The sequence below is a fragment of the Etheostoma spectabile genome, chromosome 8 (genome assembly GCF_008692095.1).
Source record: "Etheostoma spectabile isolate EspeVRDwgs_2016 chromosome 8, UIUC_Espe_1.0, whole genome shotgun sequence".
Taxonomy (NCBI): Eukaryota; Metazoa; Chordata; class Actinopteri; order Perciformes; family Percidae; genus Etheostoma; species Etheostoma spectabile.
In genome coordinates, this window is record NC_045740.1 from 23,517,602 (window position 1) to 23,545,009 (window position 27,408).

General features: G+C 40.7%; 1 protein-coding gene across 1 annotated transcript; it reads right to left on the minus strand.

Annotated features, from left to right (window-relative positions):
- On the minus strand, window positions 1–27,165 carry LOC116693524 (uncharacterized). Its single transcript, XM_032522498.1, has 8 exons — window positions 26,841–27,165; window positions 4,035–4,092; window positions 3,530–3,674; window positions 1,341–1,627; window positions 1,035–1,225; window positions 852–945; window positions 296–495; window positions 1–20 (listed from the first exon to the last, which is right to left on the minus strand). The coding sequence occupies exons 1-8, from the start codon at window positions 27,163–27,165 to the stop codon at window positions 1–3; spliced, it is 1,320 nt and encodes a 439-aa protein (XP_032378389.1).
- Between the last annotated feature and the right edge of the window lie 243 nt (window positions 27,166–27,408).

Genomic DNA, 27,408 nt, shown 5'->3' on the forward strand with positions numbered 1-27,408 from the left:
TTACTCTTTTTTGGGATCTCCTTGAAAAAAGACGGGAAAAGCAAGAGACCCTTAATTTTTTGCACCTTGGAGCAAACTCTTGAGCTCTGCATTTCAGACAGTGATCTGCGTTACAGCCACTGCTCCACATGTTCGGCACCCAACCAGAGAATCGCAGCATGTGGAAAACATGGGCTCTTCCATTAGAGCTGCAAGGTTTTAATCAGAGAAAAAAATGCAGAATGCTATTTAACAGTTTATTTCAAAATAAAAAAGGAATGGTATATGTACCTACTGTTAAATAACTTACACATACCTTTACAAATTAGACAGGTGAGGGCGTCCTTTAAAGTCTGCAGACAAGCAACTGGCATCCCTGTTGTGGTTTTGGACTTTGCAAGCTCAGACAGCTGGTTTATGGTTGTAGTGATGTCTTGGAGGCTCTCTGCAGCTTGCTTTAGTTGGTCAATTTTACCAATGACCTCTTGTGCACTCCAACTGTCTTCAGCCCTTCGGCTTAAATGTAGGATCAGAAAAGAAATTATTAAAGATGTATTCAAACGGTTTAAATTTTATGAACAAATGATTAAACATTTTTCTGAATATTTTACTCTGTAATAGTGGTCACCTAAAATACATTCTCTTAGTTCGTGAAATGTACATTTCTGTTGAGTAAATAGTCTTATAATTAAATCATAATGAATTAATTAATGACAAAGACTCAAAACAGATTCTTGTAAATTACTTTCAAATAATCATTTATGTGATGAAAAAAAAAGGCACTGGCGCACAATGTAACTCACATACCTCAAATCTATATTTAAATTTTTACATTTATATATGATTTGTCTTCACATGAAATGTTGTATTACCTTGCTTTAGCTCTTCTTCCATTCTGGAACTCCACAAAGTCATATTCAGAGATGGCATAGATTTTTCTGGAGTTCTGTTTCCAGTATTGGGAACCTTAGGAGTCAGAAAATAGTTTCACTTTTGCATTTAAAACAACACTAGAAAACACAAATTAGAAGCAACATTCTGATCATAAAACTTACTTCTTGTGCCCTCTGAGTCCACTATTTCATTCCCTTGGCTGTCTGTCAGGGTAAGTGGCTCATCACAGCCTAATGCATCCTTCACCTTTGCTGTTATTCGTTCCACATTTGCATCAGCTTCCAAAAAGCGAATGACAACTGTCCTGGAAGTACTGAGCTTGTCATTTACTATTTCAGCAACATGGATTGACCTGTGGATAAATCAGGTTATTTAAAATCCCACCTGTGAGCCTAAAAATATATTAACATTTTAGCTATAGAATGACATTTTAGCAGCAGAATTCAGTTGCACATATAAAAAGTAACCTTTGGAAGGATCTTGCAGAGAACAGGCCAGTAGCTCGTGGAGTTCCAAGGGAAGGTCGTGGTGTTTCGGTGGAAGCAGCAGCGTCAGAGGCAGAGCGGCGCATGAAGGCAAAAGGAACAGCAGCCGTGGGTACGGCTCTGCTCGCAGGAAGCGGACTTTGATCTTGTTCCCCGTGAACCTCGTAATGACCGCGATGTATAAGATTGTGGGTGCAAAAACGTCCAGATGGCTCTGGAAATGTTGCGGTGTTTGCATCATCTGTGATGTACAGACTGCTCCCATCAACCTGTTTAAGTGCATAGATTAACAAATACCATAACCTTAAAGAACATTTCAAATAAAAAGACAAATGCTAATCCATCAGATTCATTGTTAGCTTAACAAATATAAAAACGTTTAAATAAAATTTCTGAAATCAAAAATATCATAGTATGACATATTTAAACAAATGAAGTTAGATAGCTAGAAAAGTAGTATTATTAACAATAGCATTAACTCATTCTAACTACAAAGAACTTCTACAAACTACTAATTTTTTCTATTTTTATTGCCACTCTTCATTCTAACCCCAACCGGCCCGTCAGACACCGCCTACCAAGAGCCTGGGTCTGACCGAGGTTTCTGCCTAAAAGGAAGTTTTTCCTCGCCACTGTCGCACTGTTGCTTGCTCTGGAGGAAACTACTAGAACTGTTGGGTCCTTGTAAATTCTGGAGTGTGGTCTATCTGTAAAGTGTCTTGAGATAACTCTTGTTATGAATTGATACTATAAATAAAATTGAATTGAATTGAATTAAAGTTATCTAGAAACACATGCCACCAAGCTAACCAAGGCTCTGTGAACTTTAAAATAACGTTATGTTCATACGTGCAGAAATAAATGTTAGCTACTTATATATTGTGTAATATGTTATTTAATGAACAATAACAGCACCTGAAATATCCTGCATATCTTGTCCACAGACATGTCATCATCTTTCAGTGTAACCCGTGTGCCTCCTCGAAAGAGAACATAACTTTCCATTGTTCTTTGCGCAGACATCCAAAGCAGACAATGCAAACGGCAGCGTGCCCTCTGCTGACCGCCAAACTCGCAGGAGTAACTTCCGGGTCACAAAAAAAAACCTTGTGAAATTGAGAAATGAGACGTATACACCCGTATTTTATTTTCCGGTTTCCATCCATAAACTCATGAAAGAAAATCGGATAACGAGATTGTTTTTCGTTTTCCGTTTTTTAATATCAAAACAAAAAACAAAAAACGGGTTGTTTTTCGTTTTTTGTTTCCCTATTTACAAATGGTAATTGGGAAACTGGCTATTTTTCGTTTTGTTTTTTTTCATTTCAAAACGAAAATCCGTTGGCCGCTAAGTACACGGACCGAATTCCATCCATCCATCCATCTTCATCCGCTTACCCGGTATCGGGTAGCGGGCACAGCAGTTCCTGCAGGGTACCCCAAACTTCCCTTTCCCGAGCCGATCCCAGGCCAGGTTGGAGATATAATCCCTCCACCTAGTCCTGGGTCTCCCCGAGGCCTCCTCCCAGCTGGAGGTGCCTGGAACACCTCCTTTTCAGATGCCAAATCCATCTAAACTGGCTCCTTTCGACGTGAAGGAGCAGCAGCTCTACTCCGAGCTCCTCACGGATGGCTGAGCTTCTCACCCTATATCTAAGCCAGCTTGTACCTTGGATCTCATTCTTTCAGCTAGGACCCAGCCTTCACGACCATAGTGAGGGTAGGAACAAAAACTGACCGGTAGATAGAGCGTTTTGCCTTCTGGCTCAGCTCTCTTTTCGTCACAACGGTGCGATAAATTGAATGTAATACCGCACCTGCTACGCCGATTTTCTGACCAATCTCCCGCTCCTTCATTTGGGGTAAGGACTCATTCCCTACCTGAAGAAGGCCCCCATTAAAACTCAATTTCAACAGGGAACAGACATGAACATTTCACCCTTGTTGAAGTTGGGCTTTAACAGATTCTGCCAAACTGTTTAAAAAATATAATTTCCCTTAGTTGTGAAATGAACTCCATTGTGCAAAAAAAGTCCAAGGGTGTCAAACCTTAGTTGAGGGTGTTTAACAAAGCTGCCACTTAAACAATGAACATACAATAAGAAGCTATGACACTGTTCACAAACCTGTGAGCCTTGTCAATCTTCCCCGTATTGGCAACAGCCCTCCACCTGCATCTCTGGGTGATGCCATAGAAGATAGTGCTGCAGGTCCTCCTTCATTCCTGCAATAAGGTTCACACGCTTGATATCGCCCAGGTTATTCCCGCCACAGTGAACAAGGAGGACATACCGGAGCTGCTCTTCCTTGTAGGGACTAGAAAACAAAAGGGAGAAGACTCTTCCACTGCAGACCACCCCAGCTGAACCAATAGATGTAGATTTCATCTATGACAAGGTTGTTCCCCATGGTTGTTGCCTCTCTCTTGGCCCCACACCGGACGCAGCAGTTTCAAATCATCCAGACTGCTGCTGGATGGAAAAACACATTGTAATAGTGAGAAATGTATCATATTTCAGGCTGTAGAGAAAAAGGATAAATAAACAGCTCTGTTAATTACACACAGTTATTTGAAAAGCATTATTATCTTAGCTTAGCTGTACAAAACAAGTCTGCTAAAAGTTTAATGTACAATAAATAGCAAAAGAAAAGTAACTATTACTAACTATTACTTACTTCTGGGGCATTGAGTGGGTGCACATGCCATCGTGGCTCGCCGCACTCCTAACTATTTCTGAAAGAAAGAGAAAGAAATATTAATTTCCATTTGAGTCCCACATTGTTAAATATATGCTCATCTAGGAGAATACACATGAATCAACAACAGTCTATTGTTCTTTAGTGTAACTTTAACTTAGTTTAATGAGCTTATTTCTGCTAACGTTTAGAAGAAGTAAGCTAAATACTCCAACCATAGACTAATGCTGTAAACAGTAGCAAGACATTATTGGTAAGAAACTTGGTTATACATTGTGTTAATAGTTAATCATAACCATTGTCAATCCCTGTTTTGCATTTCACTGACACAACGATTTACCATAGCTAAGTGACAAGCTAACATTACAAACAATTTACATGGTAACTTCAGGTACATTTACTTTACCATGTGGCTCCTCTTATATGTAATATAACTATGGGACAAAGATACATTTAAAACTCAGCAAAACTATATCTTTCCACAAATTATGTAAGCTAGCTTTAAGCAGCAGTTGCATCCAGATTGCCAGTGAAAGTGTGTAACGTAACATAGAGTGAAGCAGCGTTGTCAACTCTCAGTCAGACACCGCCCAAAAGTCTATGACTCCTCCCTTACTCCCCCTTCTCATCTCAAATCGTCACATCCGCAACCAAGATGGCTGTGTCCGTAACGGCAAGCTTACAACTCACAACAGATCTCCACAAACCAATTTCATCATGCAATTTAAACATGAATTTTGCAATTAACAATTCAATATGCAAAGTTTCATTGCAATTCTCAATTCAGTGTAAATTATTTTGACTTAAGATTACAAAGAAATCTAAATCAATTGCATTTCATTTTACCATGGCTTTATGGTGTCCTTATTCAGTTGTCAATTCAATGTGCCAGCTACACCCTCAGTTTTTTGCATTAACATTTACTTGGTCATCGGGCTTTTTTGGTCTCTTCATTCAATTGGCAATGCAATATGACAGACGTCTCGTCATGGCAGAGCTTCAGTTAGGACATCACTTCCTTGTTTAGTGACTGACAGTTCCAAGCTTCCACAACACCGGCTGTCAATCCCAATCAAGGCCACTTCCGTTCTCCTTGTTTGATAAGTTTAACATTATACCTCAGATAACGTCTATACTGTCTGTTCAGCCTAAACTTTAGATTACCGGTAGTTTATTGGAGACCACTGTTGGTATTTTGCGTTTATTTACATGATGAGGCATTACAATTTGCGTTACCCTGGGTTAGTAGCTTGCCCCACAATTTATGTAAATAGATTAAATATGTTTACTGCTGGCTGGTCACTAAGTTACAAAGCTAGTGACAACACCAAAATTGCGATTTATCGAAAACCTACTTTTTCGAACTCCTCCGAGACCGTGCACTGGATCTGCACAAAACTTGGCACATAGCATCTCCAGACCGACCTGACACAAAGTTGTATAAAGATTTTTTATAGGATAAAAATTGCGCGTATTACGGGCAAACAAAGTTTTGTAGCTAGCTATGAAAACACCGCCGTTGCCATATCTCGGCCAAGATAAATGCTATCAAAGCCAAACTTTACAATATTAATTGCTATGGCCCCATGAGGCTCTGTAACAAATCTGACGAACATTGGCCACTAGGGGGCGCTACAAATACAAAAAAGTGTGTTTTCATGAACGTACTTTGCCATATCTCGGCCAAAATACGTGGTATCGACACCAAACTTGGGGTGTTGGTTTGGCATGCCGCACAGAAGCTTCATACGTAATTTGGTAACGATGGGCCATTAGGGGGCGCAATAATCGACGTTTGTTGGTTTTGTGGACAAAGTCAATGCATTTAAATGGGTTATTGGGTTTTAAAAGTTATTAAAAGAAAAACTTTTCGTCATACGGTGTGGGCGTGGCATGGCGGCCATTTTGGGTGTTTAGCGATGAAGATGAAATTGGCTGTAACTACAGTGTACGTTGTCGTATCTGCTTGAAATTTCCCACAAACACCAAGAGTCCAGGCCTGAGGACACCTACAGGCCAATATGGAGTTTTGGAGATAGCGCCACCATCTGGCAACAAGAAATATGCCTTATATGACAAACATCATCCGATTTACATGAAACTTAGAATGTGTGGTCTACATGTGATACTGAGGCGGCCCCTATATTATGACCACGCCCAGTCACTCAGACCACGCCCACTTTCATAACATTTGAACCGTTATAGGTACAGTCTTGTGTGAGGTATCAATGAACTCAGCAGAGAGTTCCATTTTCATTGGTGATGTTTGACCCGCCCCCCTATGATGCGGCCACGCCCCCTTTCATGGATAATGAGCTGTATGACGTATAGGCTTGTGTGAGGTGTCATTGAACTCAGCAGAGACTTCCTTTTTCATTGGTGATGTTTGACCCGCCCCACTATGATGCGGCCACGCCCCCTTTCACGGATAATGACCTGCATGAAGTTTAGGCTTGTGTAAGGTATCAATGAACTCATCAGAGACTTCCTTTTTTATTGGTGATGTCTGACACGTCCCCTTATGATGCGGCCACACCTCCTTTCACAGATAATGACCTGTATGACATATAGGCTTGTGTGAGGTATCAATGAACTCAGCAGGGAGTTCCCTTTTCATTGGCGACAATTTTCAGCGTACGAGTGACGCGCAAGGAGAGGCGTCCGCCAGTAACGCCGACTGGCGCAGGTTAGCGAGGGCCCTCCATCGCTGCTTGCAGCTTTAATTGTTTTTGCTTCCCTTGTGCCTCGTCTGATCCTTTTGTCTCCTCAGTGTTACCGGTCAGCATTATCCTGTTACTGTTCCTACTCGCTCGCCTCCGTGAGTTTTCCCTGTGAGTTTTTTCCTGGTGTTCCTGCCATTCCCCGTGAGCCTTCCCTTATGCGGATTGTCCTGTTTTTTGCATTGCTTACTTGGACTCTGCCTTCTGTTCCTTTTGTTTTTGGACTTTGAGTAATAAAACCCCTGTGCACCTGCTCCTGCCTGCCTACCTTCTCGTCTCTGCGTTTGGGTCCTTACTCCACCCCACCATCACAAGACATTTTGTTTTCTTTGCTGATTGATTAATGCCCTAGCTTAGATGTTTAGGGCAAGAGCTTGCTCATCACAGATTTATTATAAACACCATGTTGCGCCATTATTACATCCATATGTTGCGCAAACAGCACACATTTCACGGTTAAGAACAAAGAAAAACACTAAATGGAAACAATACCTACTGCCATATAACATCCAAGTCACACATAGTTAATTGTAAAGTCACACACACAAAGCATTTATTTATGACGGTACGGTATTTATTTAATCCTACAAAAAGGGCAAGAAATAATTTAAGATCTTAATAAACTAAATGTTGTACTTTGAGAATAAAATTTAAGACTTATATGGCCTTATTTTTATACTATACTGTAGATTTTAGTCATGTTTGAGCCATAGACTGCAAACGTTCCGTCATGGTAACTTCAAACAAACTGTAGTAATGTTACTGCACACCTAGATGCTGATGTTAAACCATATGTGTTTTCTAGACTTGTCAGAATAACGTGTCTGCTAACTAGCTAAAAGTGATGCACACAAACGAATTGACCAACATAACTAGATTGTACTAAACCCAGTATTTACTTCTTGTTAATACAAATTTGTTTATAAATAAAAACAGTTGCTTCAGATTGCGGTCCAGTAATGATAAGCAACAAACAAATAAACCGCTCTATGCGCTTGTCATCGCTAATGTGAACTATCAAGCTAGCTACAAAGTTAGCTATGAACTAGCTTAGATTTGTCTTCATAGCTAATGTAAGAAATTCATAACTTACATCGCATTCGTTTGGATCTCTGAGGAAAAGGAGGCTGAAGGTCGAATTGAGAATTGGAAAAGGTTTAATGCAACAGCAGTGATGAAGATGATAAGACAAAGACAATCAGACAAAACAAAGTAACACTGCAGCTGACAGCGGACTGATCCACGCTCCTCCTGATGGAGTCACGTAAAAAGCAGTCTTGAATATCCGTAAAACACTCTCATTTATGCCCTGCACCTGGGGGCGGTTCCTTTTCACCTGGTGCTTTCAAATCCATTCTCATTGGTCCGTTGTTGTCATGACAGCAGATCTAGTGCATCTTTGCTGTCCAATCGGGAAGGACATGCTCTAACCCCCTCCTTTGGGGTAGTTTTCACACACATAGATCAAACGTGAATTATCATGTTAGTGAGAAAGTCTAACATAATACAGTGAATCAGCATTCCAGTGTCTAATCTCAGTCTAGGACACCAGGTGGTGGAAGACAGAAGGTTTCTTCCTTCTTGTGGAGCAAATGGTGTCCTTCTAAATGTTAATTGTCTTTTGTTCTAAACCATATGGCAGAGACCGTGGGAGAGAGGGGGGTAGGTGAGAGAACAGAAAGGCTTGTTTGATCTACCTTTCTTGAGACAGACAATGGTAATTTACACAGCATGATATGGAGCCCACACCACTGAATCACTGATTAAAATCATCTTTTCAAACCCTACTGCAGCATACATCTTAAAACATGAGAACATGTATAATTACATAGTAATGAAACATTTAAACTTTCTTTTATTCAACACTAACTTTGTCACTAAGCATCTACTTACATTCTTCTTCAACTTCCTCCTTATCACGGACATGCTTTCGTCCTCTTGTCCCAGAGCGGGAGTACTGTGTGGGTTCTAGGAAGATACTGGTAACAGTTAGCTACTCTGCCATGCAGGAGCTAGCCAGGTAAGTTAGCAAAGCTCAAGGTAATACGGTTATTACTGAACCAGTATATTAGCAGTGATTTATGCCAGATATATCTGTTTACAATTTTTCTTGCCAGCGTCATTAACGTTAGATATGTTATTAAAACAAATTATATTAAACATAGTTGCTGACCTTGGCAATGGTTGGGCCATTGTGGATGTGAGCTAAAGCCCGGGCTCTGATGCTATTGGTCTAGACTAGAGAAAATAAAATGAATTGGCGTGTGGAGGGATGAGATTTGAGCCAATGAAATGGCAGTGCGCCAAATAGGCTATTGTATAATCAAGGAGTGCACCAATTATATTCAAACATTATTGAATTCTTTACATGCCTCTTTAATAATGGTAATAATGGACTCCATTAGATAACTAATTCATAAAGTTTGTGTTAAACCAAAAAATAGGTAATTGAGCTCTGTAGTAGTTATGACCATATGAGTTAGGGCTGCACGATTATGGCCAAAATGATAATCACGATTATTTTGATCAATATTGGGATCATGATTATTACCACAATTATTTGTTGATTTTAACCAAACAACTTTTATTGTCACATAGGCTATTTATAACCGCTTTCACATCCATATTATGCTACATTCTTCTTATGTTGAAGTGTATGTTGTATAGACATCCCAGTAAGCACACATACGTCGACACGACGTCTGCAAATGATCGCTTCATCTGCAATTGATCGCGGGTCATTTGCAAGGGACGTTCTAAAACGCTTAACGTGAAAAGGCTTAACGTGGTTTAATGTACCTAAACAACGATCAATCATCACCATATTTACCATGGCCATATCTTGTCATAAACACTTAAACCTGTCAAAAAAACTAAACTGAAATCCAACGATTATAGAAGTTATCTCACGGTAACGTTTTCTTCTTAATTGGTGTCTATGGCGAGGAAAAGGCTGTGGGAAATTATACTCAGATATTGTGATTATTGTGAGAAATTGTACTCAGGTATTGTGATCATATTTTGACACTGTGAATGAACTTATGCATAAGTTAATGAAACAAAACTCATGTCAGACATTGAATGAAGGAAATAATAATAATAATAATAACATTTTATTTAACAGCGCCTTTCTAACACTCAAGGACGCTTTACAGAGAATAAAAGACAGATATAGGGAACATAAAAGTGTAAGTAGTAATAACAAAACAGATAAAACAAAAAAACAAAACAAACAAACAAAACAAAACAGGAACAGTGTATTTACAGATAAGCGAGCTGGAACAGATGGGTTTTTAGTCTAGTTTTGAACAGAGGGAGAGAGTTGATGTTGCGGAGGTCGGGTGGGAGTGAGTTCCAGAGCTGGGGAGCAGAGCGGCTGAAGGCTCTGCTCCCCACGGTGATGAGTCAGCATGGGGACAGTGAGGTGGAGGGAGGAGGAAGATCTGAGGGAGCGGGAGGGGACGGCAATGTGTAGGAGTTCTGATAGATATGGAGGGGCAAGGTTATGGATGGCTTTGAAAGTATGGAGAAGGATTTTAAATTGTATTCTGAATTGAACCGGGAGCCAATGGAGCTGCTGAAGAACCGGGTTATATGATGAAATGAGGGGTTCTGGTGATGACACGAGCTGCTGAGTTCTGAAGAAGTTGAAGTTTATGGAGGGATTTTTGAGGAAGGCCAAAAGGAGAGAGTTACAGTAGTCAAGGCGGGAGGTGACGAGGCTGTGGATAAGGATGGAGGCAGTGTGAGTGGTAAGGGACGGACGGAGGCGGTTTATGTTGCGTAGGTGGAAGTATGCAGACCGGCAGATATTATTTATGTGTGACTGAAAGGAGAGGGAGGAATCGAGGATGACGCCCAGACTCTTGACCTGAGGGGAAGGGATACAAAGGAGTTGTCGATTGGTAGAGAGAAACTATTGATTTTGGATAGGGTGGACTTGGTGGCTACGAGGAGGAGTTCGGTTTTATCACTGTTTAGTTTAAGGAAGTTTGCGGTGAACCAGTCTTTTATTTCAAGTAAGCAGTTAGTAAGGGACAAGGGGGGAGCGAGGAGGTGGGTTTGCTGGTAAATAGAGCTGGGTGTCGTCTGCGTAACATGAAAATGAATGTTGAATTTGCGGAAGATATTGCCAAGGGGAAGTAGGTAGGTGATGAAAGGAGGGGGCCAAGAACTGAACCTTGAGGGACGCCAGTAGTAACAGGGGAAGGGTGGGATGTGAAAGATTTGAGTTGAATAAACTGAGTGCGGTCGGAGAGATATGACGGAACCATCAAGAGGGTGTGAGAGATGCCGAGGGAAGAAAGTCTATTGAGGAGAATGGAGTGAGAAATGGTATCAAAGGCCGCACTGAGATCGAGGAGGATGAGGATGGAGATGAGTCCGGATCAGCAGCTGTGAGGAGATCATTGGTGATTTTTATAAGGCAGTTTCAGTACTATGGGAGGGGCGAAAACCAGACTGGAAAGGTTCATAAAGACAGTTAAGGGTAAGAAAGCATGGAGTTGAACAGACACTATTTTTTCAAGAATTTTAGAAATAAGGGAAGATTTGAGATAGGACGAAGATTATTATAGTTGGTTGGGTCTGAACCAGGTTTTTTCAGAATCGGTGAGACGGATGCTGTTTTGAAAAGTGAGGGGACAATACCAGAGGAGAGAGAAGAATGAATAATGGTAGTTATGAAGGAGATGAGGGAAGTGAGACAGGTTTTGACCAGAGCTGTGGGGAGGGGTCAGAGAACAGGTTGAGGACTTGGATTTACGAATGAGATCAGAAATTTCGGAGGGGGTGGGCAGTAAAAGCAACCAAAATGACTGGCATTGGGAGGGGCAAAGGTGGAGGGGAAGGCAAGGGGGTCAAATGTAATTGCTGGTGAATGGAGTTGATTTTTTCATTAAAAAATGTGTTGTTGCTTGGCATCCAGGTGGGAGCGACATCCTGTTGTTAAACATTACAACTTGCAAGAGAACAGCATACAGTAAGGCCAGAAAGCCACGTGTTCACTCACAACAAAGGGGGACAAAGGGGAATTTCCACAGGAAACAACCCCCAACACACGCACGCACACAGACACATTGCCGAAGAATGTAAACAGGAAGTCGCGCCCACCCAGCCAATGGAAATACTGTTGCTAAAGCGATATGACCCGCCCAGTGACGCTTTTAACCAATAGGGCTCCTTAAGGAAAACCTATATAAGCCGTTGTACACCTTTGCTGAGGGCCTTTTTGGAAACCTCTGAGCTAGTCACGTTTTCTATCAGGACCGTGCACGTATGCCCGGAATGCATTGCTCTGTTTTTATTAATAAATCATACACATAATCAAAGCTAGAGTGATTCCTTAGCTAATTGAGTCCCGACGTTTGGACCCTCCAAGTGGAATTCGCAACAAGGCTTAACGTGGTTTAATGTACCTAAACATCGATCAATCATCACCATATTTACCATGGCCATATCTTGTCATAAACACTTAAACCTGTCAAAAAAACTAAACTGAAATCCAACGATTATAGAAGTTATCTCACGGTAACGTTTTCTTCTTCATTGGTGTCTATGGCGAGGAAAAGGCTTAACGTGGCATAATGTACCTAAACAACGATCAATTATCACCATATTTCTCTCAGTTTTTACTGGTTATGAGGAGCAATATGTGAGAGAAATATGGTGATAATCTTTCTATCTTGAAATATTAAGACTTTCTATCTTGAAATATTAGGACTTTCTATCTTGAAATATTAGGACTTTTTATCTTGAAGTATAAGGATGGATTAAATTATTCTTATTAGAACAGCTCTAGGTATGATCCTAGACCCACCCCTGCTACTACTTCCTACTCCACTCCACTACACATCAAGATAGAAAGTCCTAATATTTCAAGATAAAAAATCCATCCTTATACTTCAAGATAAAAAGTCCTAATATTTCAAGATAGAAAGTCCTAATATTTCAAGATAGAAAGTCTTAATATTTCATGATAGAAAGTCCTAATTTTTCAAGATAGAAAGTCCTAATATTTCAAGATAGAAAGTCTTAATATTTCAAGATAGAAAGTCCTAATATTTCAAGATAGAAAGTCTTAATATTTCAAGATAGAAAGTCTCAATATTTCATAATGTTGTAATGTTTACTGAACTACTGACAGCTTTTGCTTTACTGCTCAAGGCTTGTTTCTGCAACAGCTCCTTGAGAATCAGATACAACAAAAACTACTGAGGACATATTTTCCTTTGACATTGATGCAGTATTAAACGAGATCGCTGCAATGTAAGTTAATAGGATAATTATCCAGCTTGTATTTACGTTCATAAAAGTGCTTGTTTAGCTGCTAACAGACTCAGATTAATATTCTAAGTTTCTGACAACATTATGGAAAGGATTTCTAAGGAGGTCGACCTTTCTGTTAAAGATTAAGATCCTTTTTTAAAACATAAAAGTCCGCGAAATTGCGTTCGCTAAACGCACCAGACTCCATGTAAATAATCAGTGATTTTAGCATCGTAACACACGGCTTCTAAAACCTCTCTGAGCACCGCGGGCTCTGGCTGCCTGGAGCCTGCGTGTGTTGGGTGTGCGACCATCGGCTACGTTTTGTCAGTATTTTCTTTCTTTCATTCCAATTTCGGGTCTTTCAGTCACAGTGAAAACCAGGGACATTTCCGGGGACAGATCCAGCCGGGGACAGGTAGCCAAAATCGGGGACTGTCCCCGGAAACCGGGGACGTCTGGTCACCCTATTTTAGATGTATTACAAGTTCCTCAGTTGTTCGCGAGTAATTTGGAAACATCGTTAATTGAGCGCCTGGACGTCGTTTTGTGATAGAAATCTATACATCGCAGCAACGTATTAAATATTTCTTTTAGATGTATTACAAGTTCCTCAGTTGTTCGCGAGTCATTTGGAAGCATCGTTTTTTGAGCGCCTGTACGTCGTATTGTGATGTAAATCTATACATCGGAGCAACGTATTAAATATGTTGGTAAAATGTATTACAGGTTCCTCAGGGTCATTTGGAAGCATCGTTTATTGAGCGTCTGGACGTCTTAACGTTACACACACTATTGATGTGATGGACAGTAAATGTGAATTCTGCCCAGCAACATATTTGCGCCACTGTCGACAAAGGAAGGAACAAAGTCTCCAGTCTACGAAGGGTTAGGACGGACGACTGCTTCGTTGCTGTTAAACTCTATGGTAAGCACTATTTCATTTTAATGTAGCTAACGTTAGTTAAAACAATATTTCGACGTTTTCGCATGTGGAAGTGTGTGTTCTTTTGACAAATAAAAAACTATTTTAGCTACTTGCTAAGTTAGCTACGCCATGTCATGGTTTAATAGAGGTGGGCGATACTGCAAAATTTGGTATCGATCCGATACCAATACGATACTTTTTACTTAAAAAAATACTTTTGTGTAGGGGAGAGCATTTCATTATTTCTGAGGTGAATGAATGATCAATTCTTTAGGCAATATTTTTTTATTAATGTATTGAAGTGCACAAAATTATTAGTTATTAGGCACTGTAGAATTAATACAAACCAAATTTTACAGCCTTTTTAAAAAATAAATAAATAAAGGATAACAAAAAATTCTCCCTTTTTTCTGGTTTTAAAATCAAATGGAAGTGGATTGAGTTCCCTCCTCATTTCTTCGTTTTTGTAGATCAGCATTTTCCTTGTCATGTGTTTTTAAGTGTCTGTATAGGTTTGTAGTGTTGCCACAGTATCGAACGCTCTTTTTACACGTATCACAAGTTGCAGTATTATCATTTAGTGCCGTAAAATAGCTTCACACAACACTTCTCTTCCTCTCGGCCATCTGATCTCTCATTCAACGTGCTATCAGTCTCGCTGTTCCTCTGCCCGTTGTGTCAGCGAGTCACGTGACGACACAACAACGAATCACAGCAGAGGAGCAGGTGGGGGAGGAGGAGCAATGTGGGCCAAGATGTGAAAGCGGCGTTTGCTCAGGAAGGTGGAAGACACAAGCAAAGTATAGTGAACGTAGAGGAGAGCTATCTAAATTAAAATATCGATTCATTTACAGTTGTATCGATCAAATACCAATACCAGCGTTGGCATCGATACTATCGATATTTAGATCGATCCGCCCACCCCTATGGTTTAAAGTAACTTTAAAGCCTTAAGATCAGGCTAACATCGCACTAGCCGTCCTTTTAAAATTAAAATACCAGTGTTCTAGCTTGCCAAATGTAGCTACTAATTTGACTAGCTAGCTAGCTAACCAACCATAACGTTGACGTAACACAGGCCATTAACGTTAGCTAGCTAACGTTATCGTTAGGCATATTGAACGTTACCCGATATCCGTTACCGTTGATGCTAGCGTTAGCTAGCTAGCTAAAAGTAACCGAGTGCCGCACCTCAGTCATACTTTGCTTGTATCGGTTAGTTTTCTTTTATTGGCTTAAATGGAACTGAAACCTCAACTGGGAACATAGTTTAAGACTTGAATAGCGGAGAGCCGGGACGATTGAAACGCGGGACAGATGGAACATTTGAGTGCAATGATGATAGACAGACTTCCTTAGGTCTGAACATAGAGCATGTTACCCTCCTCCTATCAGCCAAATATCTCCCTGTTATTTCCTTTTATCACAGAGTTACAGCCGATAAACGGGTTTTGATGGTCAAAAGTAAACTTCATTAGCGGTCACATTTTTTCGATTATTAACGAGATTTTTTCATTTAAAGGTTTGACTACATGTTTATTCAGTAGACCAGTTAGTGTTCTCCACAATCCCAGACTTTCATATTTCATGCTTGTTTACATGAGAAGCAAAACAGGCGATATTGTCATATGTCTATGTCGGGACGGTTGAAACAGCTGTTTCAACTGCCCCGACCTGGCTGGAACTCCATGGATTTTAAGTAAAGGCACAAATATCTGTGTTCATACAATTATTTATGGAGGTGAGACATGAAAAAGCGGTTTTAGAAAGATGAAAATATATTTGAGCCCACCAGGTAGGGGGGTCGAGTTTTCCCATGTTATCCTATGGAGACGGCCGGGTTGGGGCGCGTTATTTGTTGTCCAACTTTCTTTATTGCATTTCACAACTTGACACACATCAATCATTAGTACAATGAAAACACAGTAGTTATATAGCAAAAAAAGAAGTTCAAGCTGATTTCTCCCAGAACCCAGCCCACCCCAAACAAACCCCGTCCGGGTCCAAACACAAGACAAACAGCCTGCTGGGATCTAGTCCCTGTAGCAGTTTCTAGCAACACGACATACACACATCTCCATTCACACACATTCAAAAGGAAGCAGGAAAAGAAATAAAGAAAAAATAATAACACTGATACTGAGTAAATAAATGAATATGTACTTAAGAATACATGTTAGTTAAACAAGTATGCAAATACAATTACAATGGAGAAGGAAAAAAAAAATAAATAAAAAAAAATAATAAATAATAAATAAATTAGAGGACGAAGAATATATAGCGGTTAAAAACAAAAGAATTGGATTGGATATCAGTGAGAAGGCCTACAGATAATTTAATTTGTTCTGAATCAGGTAGCAAGGTCATGGTACCCACAACAGATAGGAAAGGTTCCAAACCTCCATAAATTACTGGTGGAACCCTAAGTGAAAATCTGAGTTTTTCCAGCTTCAGGTTGTAAAGAACTTCTCTGACCCAATAGTCATAAGACGGGGGGACGTTTAGTTTCCATCTAAGTAAAATAAGTCTTCGAGCCAAAAGGGTAGTGAAGGCTAGGCTTGTTTCAAAGAGACGCGAAAGTCCGGATCTGGAGGGATGCCAAATATAGCCGATAACGGATTGGGGAGAATTGTCTGATCATATGCTTGACTAGTGTTTTAAAAATGTGTCCCAATACCGATTAGCCTTGGGCACGCCCAAAACATGTGGGTATGGTTAGCTGGCGACTGTCCGCACCTATTGCAAATGTCGCTAACTGATGGGTAAATCTTTGCTAATTTTGCGTTTGTGTAATGCAACTTTATAGAATATTTTGCACGTATTAAAACATGCCGGGCACAGATCGAGGACTTGTGAATTAAATCTGGCAGCCTCCCACTGCTCCTCCTCCCACCCAGTACCCAACTCCCCCTCCCATGCAGTTTAACAAAGGCTTCAAGTCTTGAGGTGTTATCAGTATTAATAGAATTACATACGAATGAAATAAATTTTTTCCGTTGTGGGTCTAATTGTAGAAGAGTATCTAAAAGTGTTTCAGGGGGTCGATTAGGAAAGTGTGGAAACACTTTTTAACATAATCCCTGGCCTGAAAGAACCGAAAGAGATGAGAATTGGGCAGTTGGAATTTGGATGAAAGTTCAGCAAAGGATGAAAGGTATTATCGTTATAAAGATCCTTTACAGTCTGATCCCTCCGTCGTGCCACAAGTTAAAAAACTAAAATCAGTGACTGAAGGCATGAAGTTACCAATTTTTAGCTAAAGGAGTTTGCATTGAGGGTCCATGCAGGCCAAACTGTTTCCTGAATTGGACCCAAATCCTTCATGGTGGCTTTAACTATGGGATTATTCTCTATCAGGGAGAGGGGAAGGGGGAGCTGAGAGCAAAGCAGAGAGGACAACGAATAACGGCTAGATGCCCTTTCAATCTGCACCCAGGCAGGTGGAGCCTCAGCATCACACCCCCAATATAGTAGTTTCTGTATATTAGCTGCCAGTAGTATTGTCTGAAGTTGGAAGAGCAAGTCCACCCTCACAAGTTGGGGACTGTAGAACTGATTTACGAAGTCTGGCAGGTCTTTTAAGCATAGGAATGGAATATTTTCTTATCCAACTTGTCAAAAAGGACTTTGTAATTAATGTAGGAATATGTTGGAAAAGGTAGAAAAATTTGGGTAGAATTACCATCTTAACCAGGTTTCACCCGTCCCATCAAAGATAATGGTAATAAGGACCACCTGTCGAAATCTTTCCCATGTTCTCTAATACGGTGAAAAATTCATATTCATCAAGTTGGACATAGAACAAATAAATATCCCTAGGTAACGAAACCCTGCCTCAGCCCATTTAAAATGTGAAATTGAGCGAGGAAGGTTTCTTGCCAAAGAGTTCAAGGAAATAATTGGCTTTTCTGGTAGTTGAGCTTGTAACCAGAGAGCTTGCTATACTGTTCTAGAATGTTAAAGAGCACTGGGAGAGATGCATGAGGATCGGAAATGTATAGAGCAAGTCATCCGCATAAAGGGACACCTTATGGGCTACACCAGATCTCAGAATACCCTTAAGCCCTCCCAGCACGCAACCAGATTGCCAGAGGCTCTATCGCAATAGCAAACAACAAGGGAGACAGAGGGCATCCCTGCCTAGTGCCCCTTCCTAGAGGAAAGGGTGAAGACACCGTGTCATTGTTTTAATTGAGGCCACCGGCGATGAGTACAACAGCTTAACCCAAAGGATAAATTGTTATCAAAACCAATCTTTCCATTACTTTATAAAAAAACCCCATTCGACCCGATCAAAAGCTTTCTCGGCATCGAGAGATACAATTATTTCAGGTGATAAGGTGCCTGGCGTATGAATAATATTAGAAGACGTCTGGTGTTATGGAATGATTGTCGCCCAGTCATAAAGCCCGTCTGATCTATGAAATAATGCGGGAAGTACCCGCTGGAGGCGGGTTGCAAGAATTTTAGATAGAATCTTCAAATCTAATTTAGGAGGGAAATAGGTCTATAGCTACTACACAGTGAGGGTCTTATCATTCTTAAGGATCAGCGATATTGTAGCCTCTGATAACGTGCTAGGCAGGCGCCGTTTGAAAAGGCCTCATATTACACATCCGTTAACACTGGCGCCAACAGATCCCCATTAGCCTTATAATATTCTGAGGTGAAACCATCCGGGCCAGGAGATTTGCCCAAGCTTAAAGACTTGATAGATTCTTGCACCTCCATTATAGTAACAGGCCCACCCAGACCTCCCCCCAGTTCACCATCTAACCTTGGAAAGTTGATATCATTAAGTGTATCATGTGACAAGGAAGGGGCTAGGGAAGTATACAGTTCTGAATAGAAAGACGCAATCTATCATTTATCTTCCGGGATCAGAAAGAATCTCCCCTGTAGCTGATCTAATGAATGGGATTAATTGGAGGTGCTTGAGCTCGCGCTTGGATAGCTAAAAGCTTCCCTGCTCTGTCACCCGATTCAAAGAAGCGCTGCCTTGTCTTGGTTAGCTGAAGTAGAGCATTGTAGATGTAGTCAGATTGAAATTGGTTTGAAGTTTTACACGTTCATTGTAAAGGTCAGGATCGGGTTGGTTGAATATCTAGAATCCACCTCTTTTTTTTTTTGAACTTTTTTTATTTATTTTTCGATAACAACATACAAACATGAATACAAACTTCCGATTTCATGTTGGCCTTACTAGTTACTTTAATCGTGGCATCGGGAGGTGAGATAAAAAGTATTTTATCAGGGCGAGAATGAATACAAAACAACAAAACAAAAACAACACACAAAAGTCGCAATTAAAAATAAGCAAGCTTACAGTTAGATCCTCCTAGGGGATAAGTGGTCCACATAGTCTTAGGTTGCCACGGCTTTTTTAGGTTGGTCCAGCAGAGCAAACAATGCAGGAGGGTGATTCACCAATTACATCATTGGATTAGTAGCGGTGTAAAAGACTTCCATTCGTATTGACAGTAGTTTTGGGAGCCTTAGGAATATTTTGATTTTTTCCATCAAATAAATGTCCCAAACATTCTTGAACCCATATGTTATATTTTGGAGGTGATGCTTCAGCCATTTTGATAGTTATACACTAAATGCTGCAGTCAACAAAATTCTCAGGAGATATCTATCAGCCATTCTGTCTATTCCATCGGGTTTACTCCTAGAATTGCAACCCAAAGGGGGGTTTTTGGAATATTTTCCTGAAAATTATTTTGAGGCAACAAAGTTTGTCCTTCCAAATTCACTTAATTAGGGCAACCCCAACGAATATGATATGGTTGGCTTTCCCAGGGTCCCGCAGTCCTCCAGCATAGGTTGGGTTGTGGGGGTACATTTACTGGTTATCGCTGGTGTCTGAAAACCGGATTATTATTTTCCACTGATTCTCTCCAGTATTAGAGTTGTTAAAATGGTTCGGTGGATTTCGTCCCAAGCGTCTCCAGTTTTGAGCCGGAATCACTCTCCCTTTAAACGTTTTTGTTCGTAGAGTCGTGTATGGTCATGGAGAGAAACAGGTCATATATTTACAATTCTATTGTTCCCTTTCCCTTTGTATACTATTAGGAAATTTTCTATAGGTGTGGGTTCAAGAAGTTTAGTCCAATAATCATGTGGCCATCAGAAAGGTTCTAAGTGTAAATATATGAGAAACTCGATTTAGGGAGCCAATTCAATTTTCAACTGTTCGAAGGTTTTGAGTTTTTCCCTTTTCATTAGTTGGTGAATATGAGATAGTTCTAGTAAGACCAGTTTTAAATCCAGAGTCTAAGTTATTCGGTATAAATGTTTCATATGCCCTTATTTGATAAAGTGAAATCTGTTTGGTATTTAAAGATGATTGTATTTTGTACCAACTTTGAGGGTGTTCTTGTCCAGATTGACATGTCCTTTGCGGGGACATTAAAAAGGGTAATGTTTGTATAGGTTTTGAGCTCTTCCCCTCTCTATTTCCGGGCCAACGAGTATCTGCATTTATCCTGTATCCATGACAATAAGGGTCTGAGTTGTGCCGCCCAATAGTAGAATTTAAAGTTTGGAAGTTTGAGCCCACCTTTAGGTTTGGGTATTGCAGGGTTTTCAGTCTGTTCTAGGTCGCTTTTTTGCCAAATAAATCCCGTTAACATTTTATCTAAGGTCGAAGGTAGTTTTGGGGATCTCTACCAGTAGAATCGGGAATAGATATAGAAATCTGGTAGGCCCTCATACGGACACTTTCAACTCGGCCAAAACAGGATAGGGAGTGTATCCCAGCGCTCTAAGCCCTTGTTTAGATTGTAGGAGTTGCCAAAATTTCGCCTATGAGGTCATTGAACATGGAGGTATTTGAATTCCTAAGTATTTGATCCCGATCTTAGGCCACTTAAAAACCACTCTGTATTTTTAGGGAACGGGGATTGTGTGTTTACATCCATAGCTTCCGTTTGTCAATGTTGGTTTGTAACCTGAGTAGAACCCGTATTGGGAGATAAGCTTTTTCAGGGGAGGAATTGTGATTTAGGGTCCGTCAAATACACTAGCACATCATCAGCATATAGTGAAATTTTGTGCATTCCTTATTGATCTATTCCTTTGATATTGATATCATCCCTAATGATTGGGCTAGCGGCTCAAGGGCTGAGGCGATATGGGGGGTGAGAGTGGGAAACCCTGTCACAGCCCCTTCCTAATGAGAATCTAGCCGATCTGAAGCCATTAACTTTGACTGTGCTTGTGGGATGATAGAGTGTTTGCACCCAATCAAGAAATGTGGGCCAAAATCCGAAACGTTTAAATGTATGATTAAATATGCCAGGATACTCTGTCAAAACGTTTTTTTGGAGCTCAAAGGAGAGATGCGATTCAATCTTTCTTTCTTTTGGGCGCTTGATAGATTCAATAGGGCCTCACTTATAGCATAATCCCGACCTGTAATAAATCCGGTCTGATCGGGGTGGTTATGATTGGGTAATAAATTTATTAAGTCGGTTGCTAGAATTGGGGTGAGTATACGGAGCTTTTTCAGCAGCGTATAGGTCTATAGGATGGGCAGTCTGTAGGGTCTTACCTCTTTATGGATCACTACAATAGTGGCTTCGTCCAAGGGGGCCATAGTTTGGAGTTTAAAGCGTTGATGGTATGCTTTTAATAGTAGAGGGGTACAAAGGATCTAAAAAGGTTTATAGAAGTCGTTGTAAATCCATCGGGGCCTGGGCTTTTGTTATTCTTTAGTGATTTAATCTTTCTGCTTAATTTCCCATTCACAATCGGTTAAATCTAATGTACGCACCGCCTCATCCTTTAGGTGGTTTAACTTTATATCTTTTAAAAATCTATGAGTCATGGCATTGTTACACGTATCGTGTTTGTATATAATGATTTGTAAAATTTGCGAAGGTTTCTGCAATTTCGTCGTTTTGTCACCAGAGAATTTTGAGATTTATTTTATGAACCATGTTGGAGGACTGCTGTTTCCTCAGTCTATAAGCCAGTAATCTGCTAGCTTCTGGCCATTATTCATAGTATTTTGATTAGTAAACCTCAGTTTACCTCTACTTTATCGATAATAGGCTTTTTATTTGTCTGCGGGAGGCTTTTAGTCCTTTCAGGATTTTAATTGAGGTGTATTTTTATGTTCAAGTTCTGGGTCTTTAATTTTTTTCTCTAGGTCTTTTGTTAGCATTTCTTGTTTTTTCCTTTCGCAGCCGTAAAGGGTATTATGCGGCCTCGAAGGAAGCTTGGAAAATCCCAAAAATTTTAGAGGAGTCGTGTCCGGAGTTTTATTGATTCTAGGTATATCTAAGTTCCTCTGTAATAAAGCGTGAATACTTTGTCGTTAAGGGGATGTTTTAAAGCCTCCATTGTTTGGATGTTGTCTATGTCCTATAGTCAATTTAGTAGATTGGTGCCATGATCAGAAATAGTAATGGGTAGTATTCAATATCTACAATTCTATGTAGTTTGACGTTGGCGTAAAGAAATAATCGATCCTAGAGTAGGATGCATGTCTACTGAATAGAAGGTAAAGTCTTGGGTTCTGGGAACTTACTTCTCCAGCGTCAGCAATACCGTCTCTGTAATCTGTGTTGAGCATCCGGGCCCATTTTGGAGAGGGGATTTTTTGGGGTGGGTAATCTGTCTAAATTGTGATAAAGTCAGTGAAGTCTCCACCTTTAAACAGCAGCCCAGAGCTGTGTTGTAATTTTATTTTAAAACAGTGATCTTAGAAGTCAGGCGCGTCCGATGGGGAATATACATTAAGTAGGAAAATTTAAGCCATCAATTGTACCATTAAACTAACATATATCTCCCCTCGTGTCTTATGTAATAGAGTTGTGTTAAAGTTGACCTGCCGATGTATGAGAATGAAAAACACCTTTTTATTCCCAGATCTGTGGGATGAGTAATAGCTTTTCTGCCAGGTTTTTTTTAATTTCTCATGCTCTGTTCAGATAGGTGGGTTTTTGCAAAAAGGAAATATGACAATTAAGTGTTTTAGTTGGTCAATATTTTCCTTCTCTTAGCTGGGTATGTAACCTTTTACTTTATAAGTACGATTTTAAGTGGGTCACCTTTAAAACTCTACATGGTTATACATCGACTTATCGGGTATAACAGAAGTGGTACCCAGACCTTTATGTATAACCCATCACCTTATTATGTGAGAATTAAGGGAATGTGTAAAATTGACCACAATAACAAACAGGGAGGAATAAAAACATATGTTGACAACAGTGCCCACCCTTTCTGGATCGCCAGGGTAAAATGGGCGTTGTGATGGAGCGAACAATAACAAAAAAACAAAAAAATTTGCAAAAAGAAATTGGCAAGGAAACCCGGGGAACAGAGGAACCAGAACTGGCAAACAGAGAAACAGATACCTATTGTAGAAGAGTACTTGGGAAAATAGTCCCTAGCAGCTAATAGAAGCCCAAAAGTGCACACAAGATTGAATATGTGTGCAGGGATGGCTTAGATATGTAGTCTGATTGGGGAGTGGGCCAAATTCCTAATGGGGGAGATAAGGTAGCCACAGAAACTCCACTATACTATGCAGCTCCTGCAAACTTACCGGAAAAAGGGATCTAAATAAACAGCTGAATTGCTCATTTCCTTAAAACTATGAAATTATCAATATAAGCCTTATGAGGAAGCTATATGAACGATAGCCTAGCATTGGATTTTCCTGATAACATTTTAATACAGGACACGGTACCTTTTTCGGTTGTCTCTGTTGAAATAATATTGTTCCGGACAAAATCCATGGCCCAAAATTTGGGGGCGAGGAATTTCCTTTTTCATTATGGTATGTAAACCGAAATGGGCTGGGTAGAGGAGCGTAGCGGGCCTCCTTGATCCCAGTAGCGCCCTTTTGCACCTCCGTGAAAGTAGCTCTGGCTTTGGCTACGCTTGTGTGTAGTCGGGGAAGAAGGAAACACGGTGCCCCTTGTAAGAGAGCGGAGCTTGCTACGAGCTCTCCTCAGGATCTCCGCCGCGTCTCCGCGTGATGGTTTAATTTGGCGAGATGACTCTTGGTAGCTCCGATCTCTAGGTCCTCTCCGATGGGTGTACGATGGAGCCCGGGCTACCTTTATATCTCGGTCCATCTGTTAGCACTTCTTTGATGATTTTTGCCACCCCCTGGGGAGCGGGGAAACCGGGTGTTCTTCAATGCCCGCGATGCGGATATTGGATCTTCGCATTCTTCCCTCTAGATCCTCAACATTTTTCCTTTAGCGTGGGCATTTCCCTTTTGCAAACTTGTAACAGTAGACTGTGAGTGAAAGTGACTTGTTGACCACGTTGATAAACCACTTTTTAAGTCCAGAACCTCCGTTTTTATGATATCACTTCAGCTGTATGGCCTTTGAGTTTCTAGCAATTTCAAGCGGGAACGCTTGCAGTTCGGATTTATAGCTTGGAATCATCCGTAATGCACCTTAAGTTCGTCTCTTATGAAACCCTTTGCGATATTCCCCTCACTGACCGCAAAAGTCGCTTTCTTTTTTTCACTGTTCGTATTTGGCTCACAGAGCCATGGTTAACAAGGGTCGGCGTTTCTGTTGTTGCTGCCTCGAGGTCCTAGCAGGCCTTGTAGCATTAGCGTCGCTTCCGTGTCTGAATTTTGTAGTTTTTTTCGGCCATTTCGGATAATTATGTCCCTGCTCTCTAGCTTATTATGGTCCTAAGGTTTTCTCTCAGTGTATCCACAGATATCAGCGTGGTTAAAGCTTTTTTTTTACCTTTTCGTTGTAATTAAGTCGGATTTTGCAGGAGCTTGAGAAATGCGTCCTACACCAATCTTGCTCACCCCGCGAATCCACCTCTTTAATCTGGTTCAGTAAGTCCTTTGGGGTAAAGTAACTCTTCCTTGTCAAATCAGAAGTAAAGCTAATGAGCTGACCCCTATATATGCTTTGAGGCTTCCCAGAGGGTGCTTCCGATATATCAGGTGAGTCATTAAGATCAAAGTAGAGTGAAAGCTGATTTCTTAAAAACTGTTTATAGTCCTCCTCTGTAAGCAGTATAGAATTAAATCTCCAAAATTTAAACGAGATTTACAGTGTAATCCTAAATCTAAGGAGCTGGTGAGTGGTCAGATATGGCTATAGCGGTGATAATCAAGGCTTTACTTTAGAAACAGTCTGATTCAATAAGGAAAAAATCTATGCGTGTATAGGTATGGTGGACATGGGAGAAGAAGGAAAACTGTTTTAAATGCTGGGTTCCATGTCTCCCCGGATCTACCAGTCCAACTCAGTTTTTTAAACATTAAGACTTTTGCAGCATTAGTAATGAGATTTGGGTTTTTTTGAGGGTCTGTCCAAAAGGGTTTTCTGGATCATATTAAGTCTCTCCTAAGATTAAAAAATAGTTTTTCAATATCAGGCATAGACGAAAAGAGTCTAGACACAAAAGGGGTGTCACCCCAAATTTGGACCATAGAGCGGCTAGTATGGCCAGAGAGTTTTGTAATTTACAGAACACAATTATGAAAGGCCCTCGTGTCCGCTATTATTTTGTTGTTCAAACATAATATATTACGAATAAGTATGGGCCCTTCCCCGGCCTTGGCGTGGAAACTAGAGTGAAAAATATGGCCATCCAGCTTCTTTAAGTCGCAGTATTTCTCTATTACGGGGGTGTGTTCTTTTAAAAAGAAATGTCCCTTTAAATGCTGCAATGAGCCATGACCCTTTGCAATCTTTGTGGCATTTCCCAACCTTTTCACATTCCACGAAACAACCCCTTTAAATTTTTACTGTGCTGGTCATACTATGATTCCCCGAGGGGATGTATAAATTGCAGAAAGGGAAATCCAAATTTGGCTGAGCGGAGTGATACTTTGGGATATGTTGGCCACAACTGTAAAAAGGAAGGAAAAAAAAAAAAAAACAAAAAAAAAAAAAAACAAAAAAAAAAAAACGCACACGCTCACACACATCTATACCACGAGCAACAACACATGCATTTGAACTCAGCCCCCCTTTAAGGCAAAAACAAACATTTAAGTGTCCATTGCACCGCAGGGCATCTCTATTCCCTGCGAGGGCTTCCATCTCTAGACTAATTTCCTCCTCCCAAAAATTAGAATGGGCACTGTCAGAAGGTAAACCAGCTCAAAACGAGAGCCACAAATTCAACCAACGTAACTGCAGAGGAACTTCTGAAAAAAATCCATAACTGAGTAATCTCCCAAAAAAATCGGCTAAAACACCCCAAAATAGATATGCTGGGTCTAGATAAACAGTCTATTTGGGCATACAAACTGGCGTTACAGCCAAATGTAAATAAAGGTAAAACAGGTCCAGGGTTATTAATTGTATAGGTTGTCGGAATAATAACAACAACGAAGTAAAGAATTTCTTTGAGATAGTTTGCATTAGATAAGCGGTTTCAGTTAACCATTATTCCATGACGGGCCGCGGTGGGGGATGACAAGAGCCCAAAATAGCGTTGGCGTCCTCAGGGGAAGCCAGGAACTTTCGATTCCCATTCTCGGTCATGATGAATAGTTTGGCTGGGTAGCGCAAAGGGGCTTGAGTCCTCGATCATAGGTCTTTTATGATCCCGCGGGAAGCTGAGCGCTGTTGTAAAACTTGGACAGTAATCTTCAAAAATAGGAACGGGGTACCTTTGTACTTCAACTTGCCTCGTAACCTCTGGCTTTGCGTGTAACGAGCTCCCTGATCAGATAGTTGTGGAAACACACGATTACGGCTCTGGGTTTCTCACCGGCCGGGTTTCGCCCTTAGCACCCGGTGTGCTCGGTCCCAGTCAGGAGCCTTTTTCAACAACATCTTCCCCGAAGACCTCCAGCAGCAGTTGAGAAAAAAACGTTGTCGGATGCGATCCTTCTATGCCTTCAGGAAGCCCACCAACCTAGCGTTGTTGCGGCGGCTCCTACTTCCAAGTCAATTAGCTTAGCTTTTAGCCCGTTGTTCTCTCCGGTCACCCTAAGCCAGCTCAGCCTGAATTGCCCGTAGTCTCGCTCATGGTAGGGGGCCACATTTTCCAGTGATGAAATTCGCTGGTGGTGGGTAGTAATGGTGGATTCAAAGTGCTCCCGTTTTGATTCCAGTTTAGTAAACGCCGCATTGAACTCCGCTGAGAGGGATTTCTTGTGTTCGGCTAGCGTAGCCGTTAGCACAGCCATGATGTTCCCCTCATCTTTCTTCTGCTCTTCTTTCTTTGTTCTGCTGGTCATCGTGTAACTAACTGATCAGGGTTCCAGTGTAACTTTATAGTTACTATTAGGTTAACAGACACGAAGTGAAAATTAATAGAGTAATAATGTTCGAGGTGGGAGCTCAGGAAAAAGCGTCTACTCCATCTTGCGGTCCAACCGGAAGTCCGGGGCGCGTTATTTGGATGTCCAGTGGTATAACCCACGTAAAAACCTAGTGAAACGACATATTCCACAAGAGAAACATGATATAAATGGAAAAAC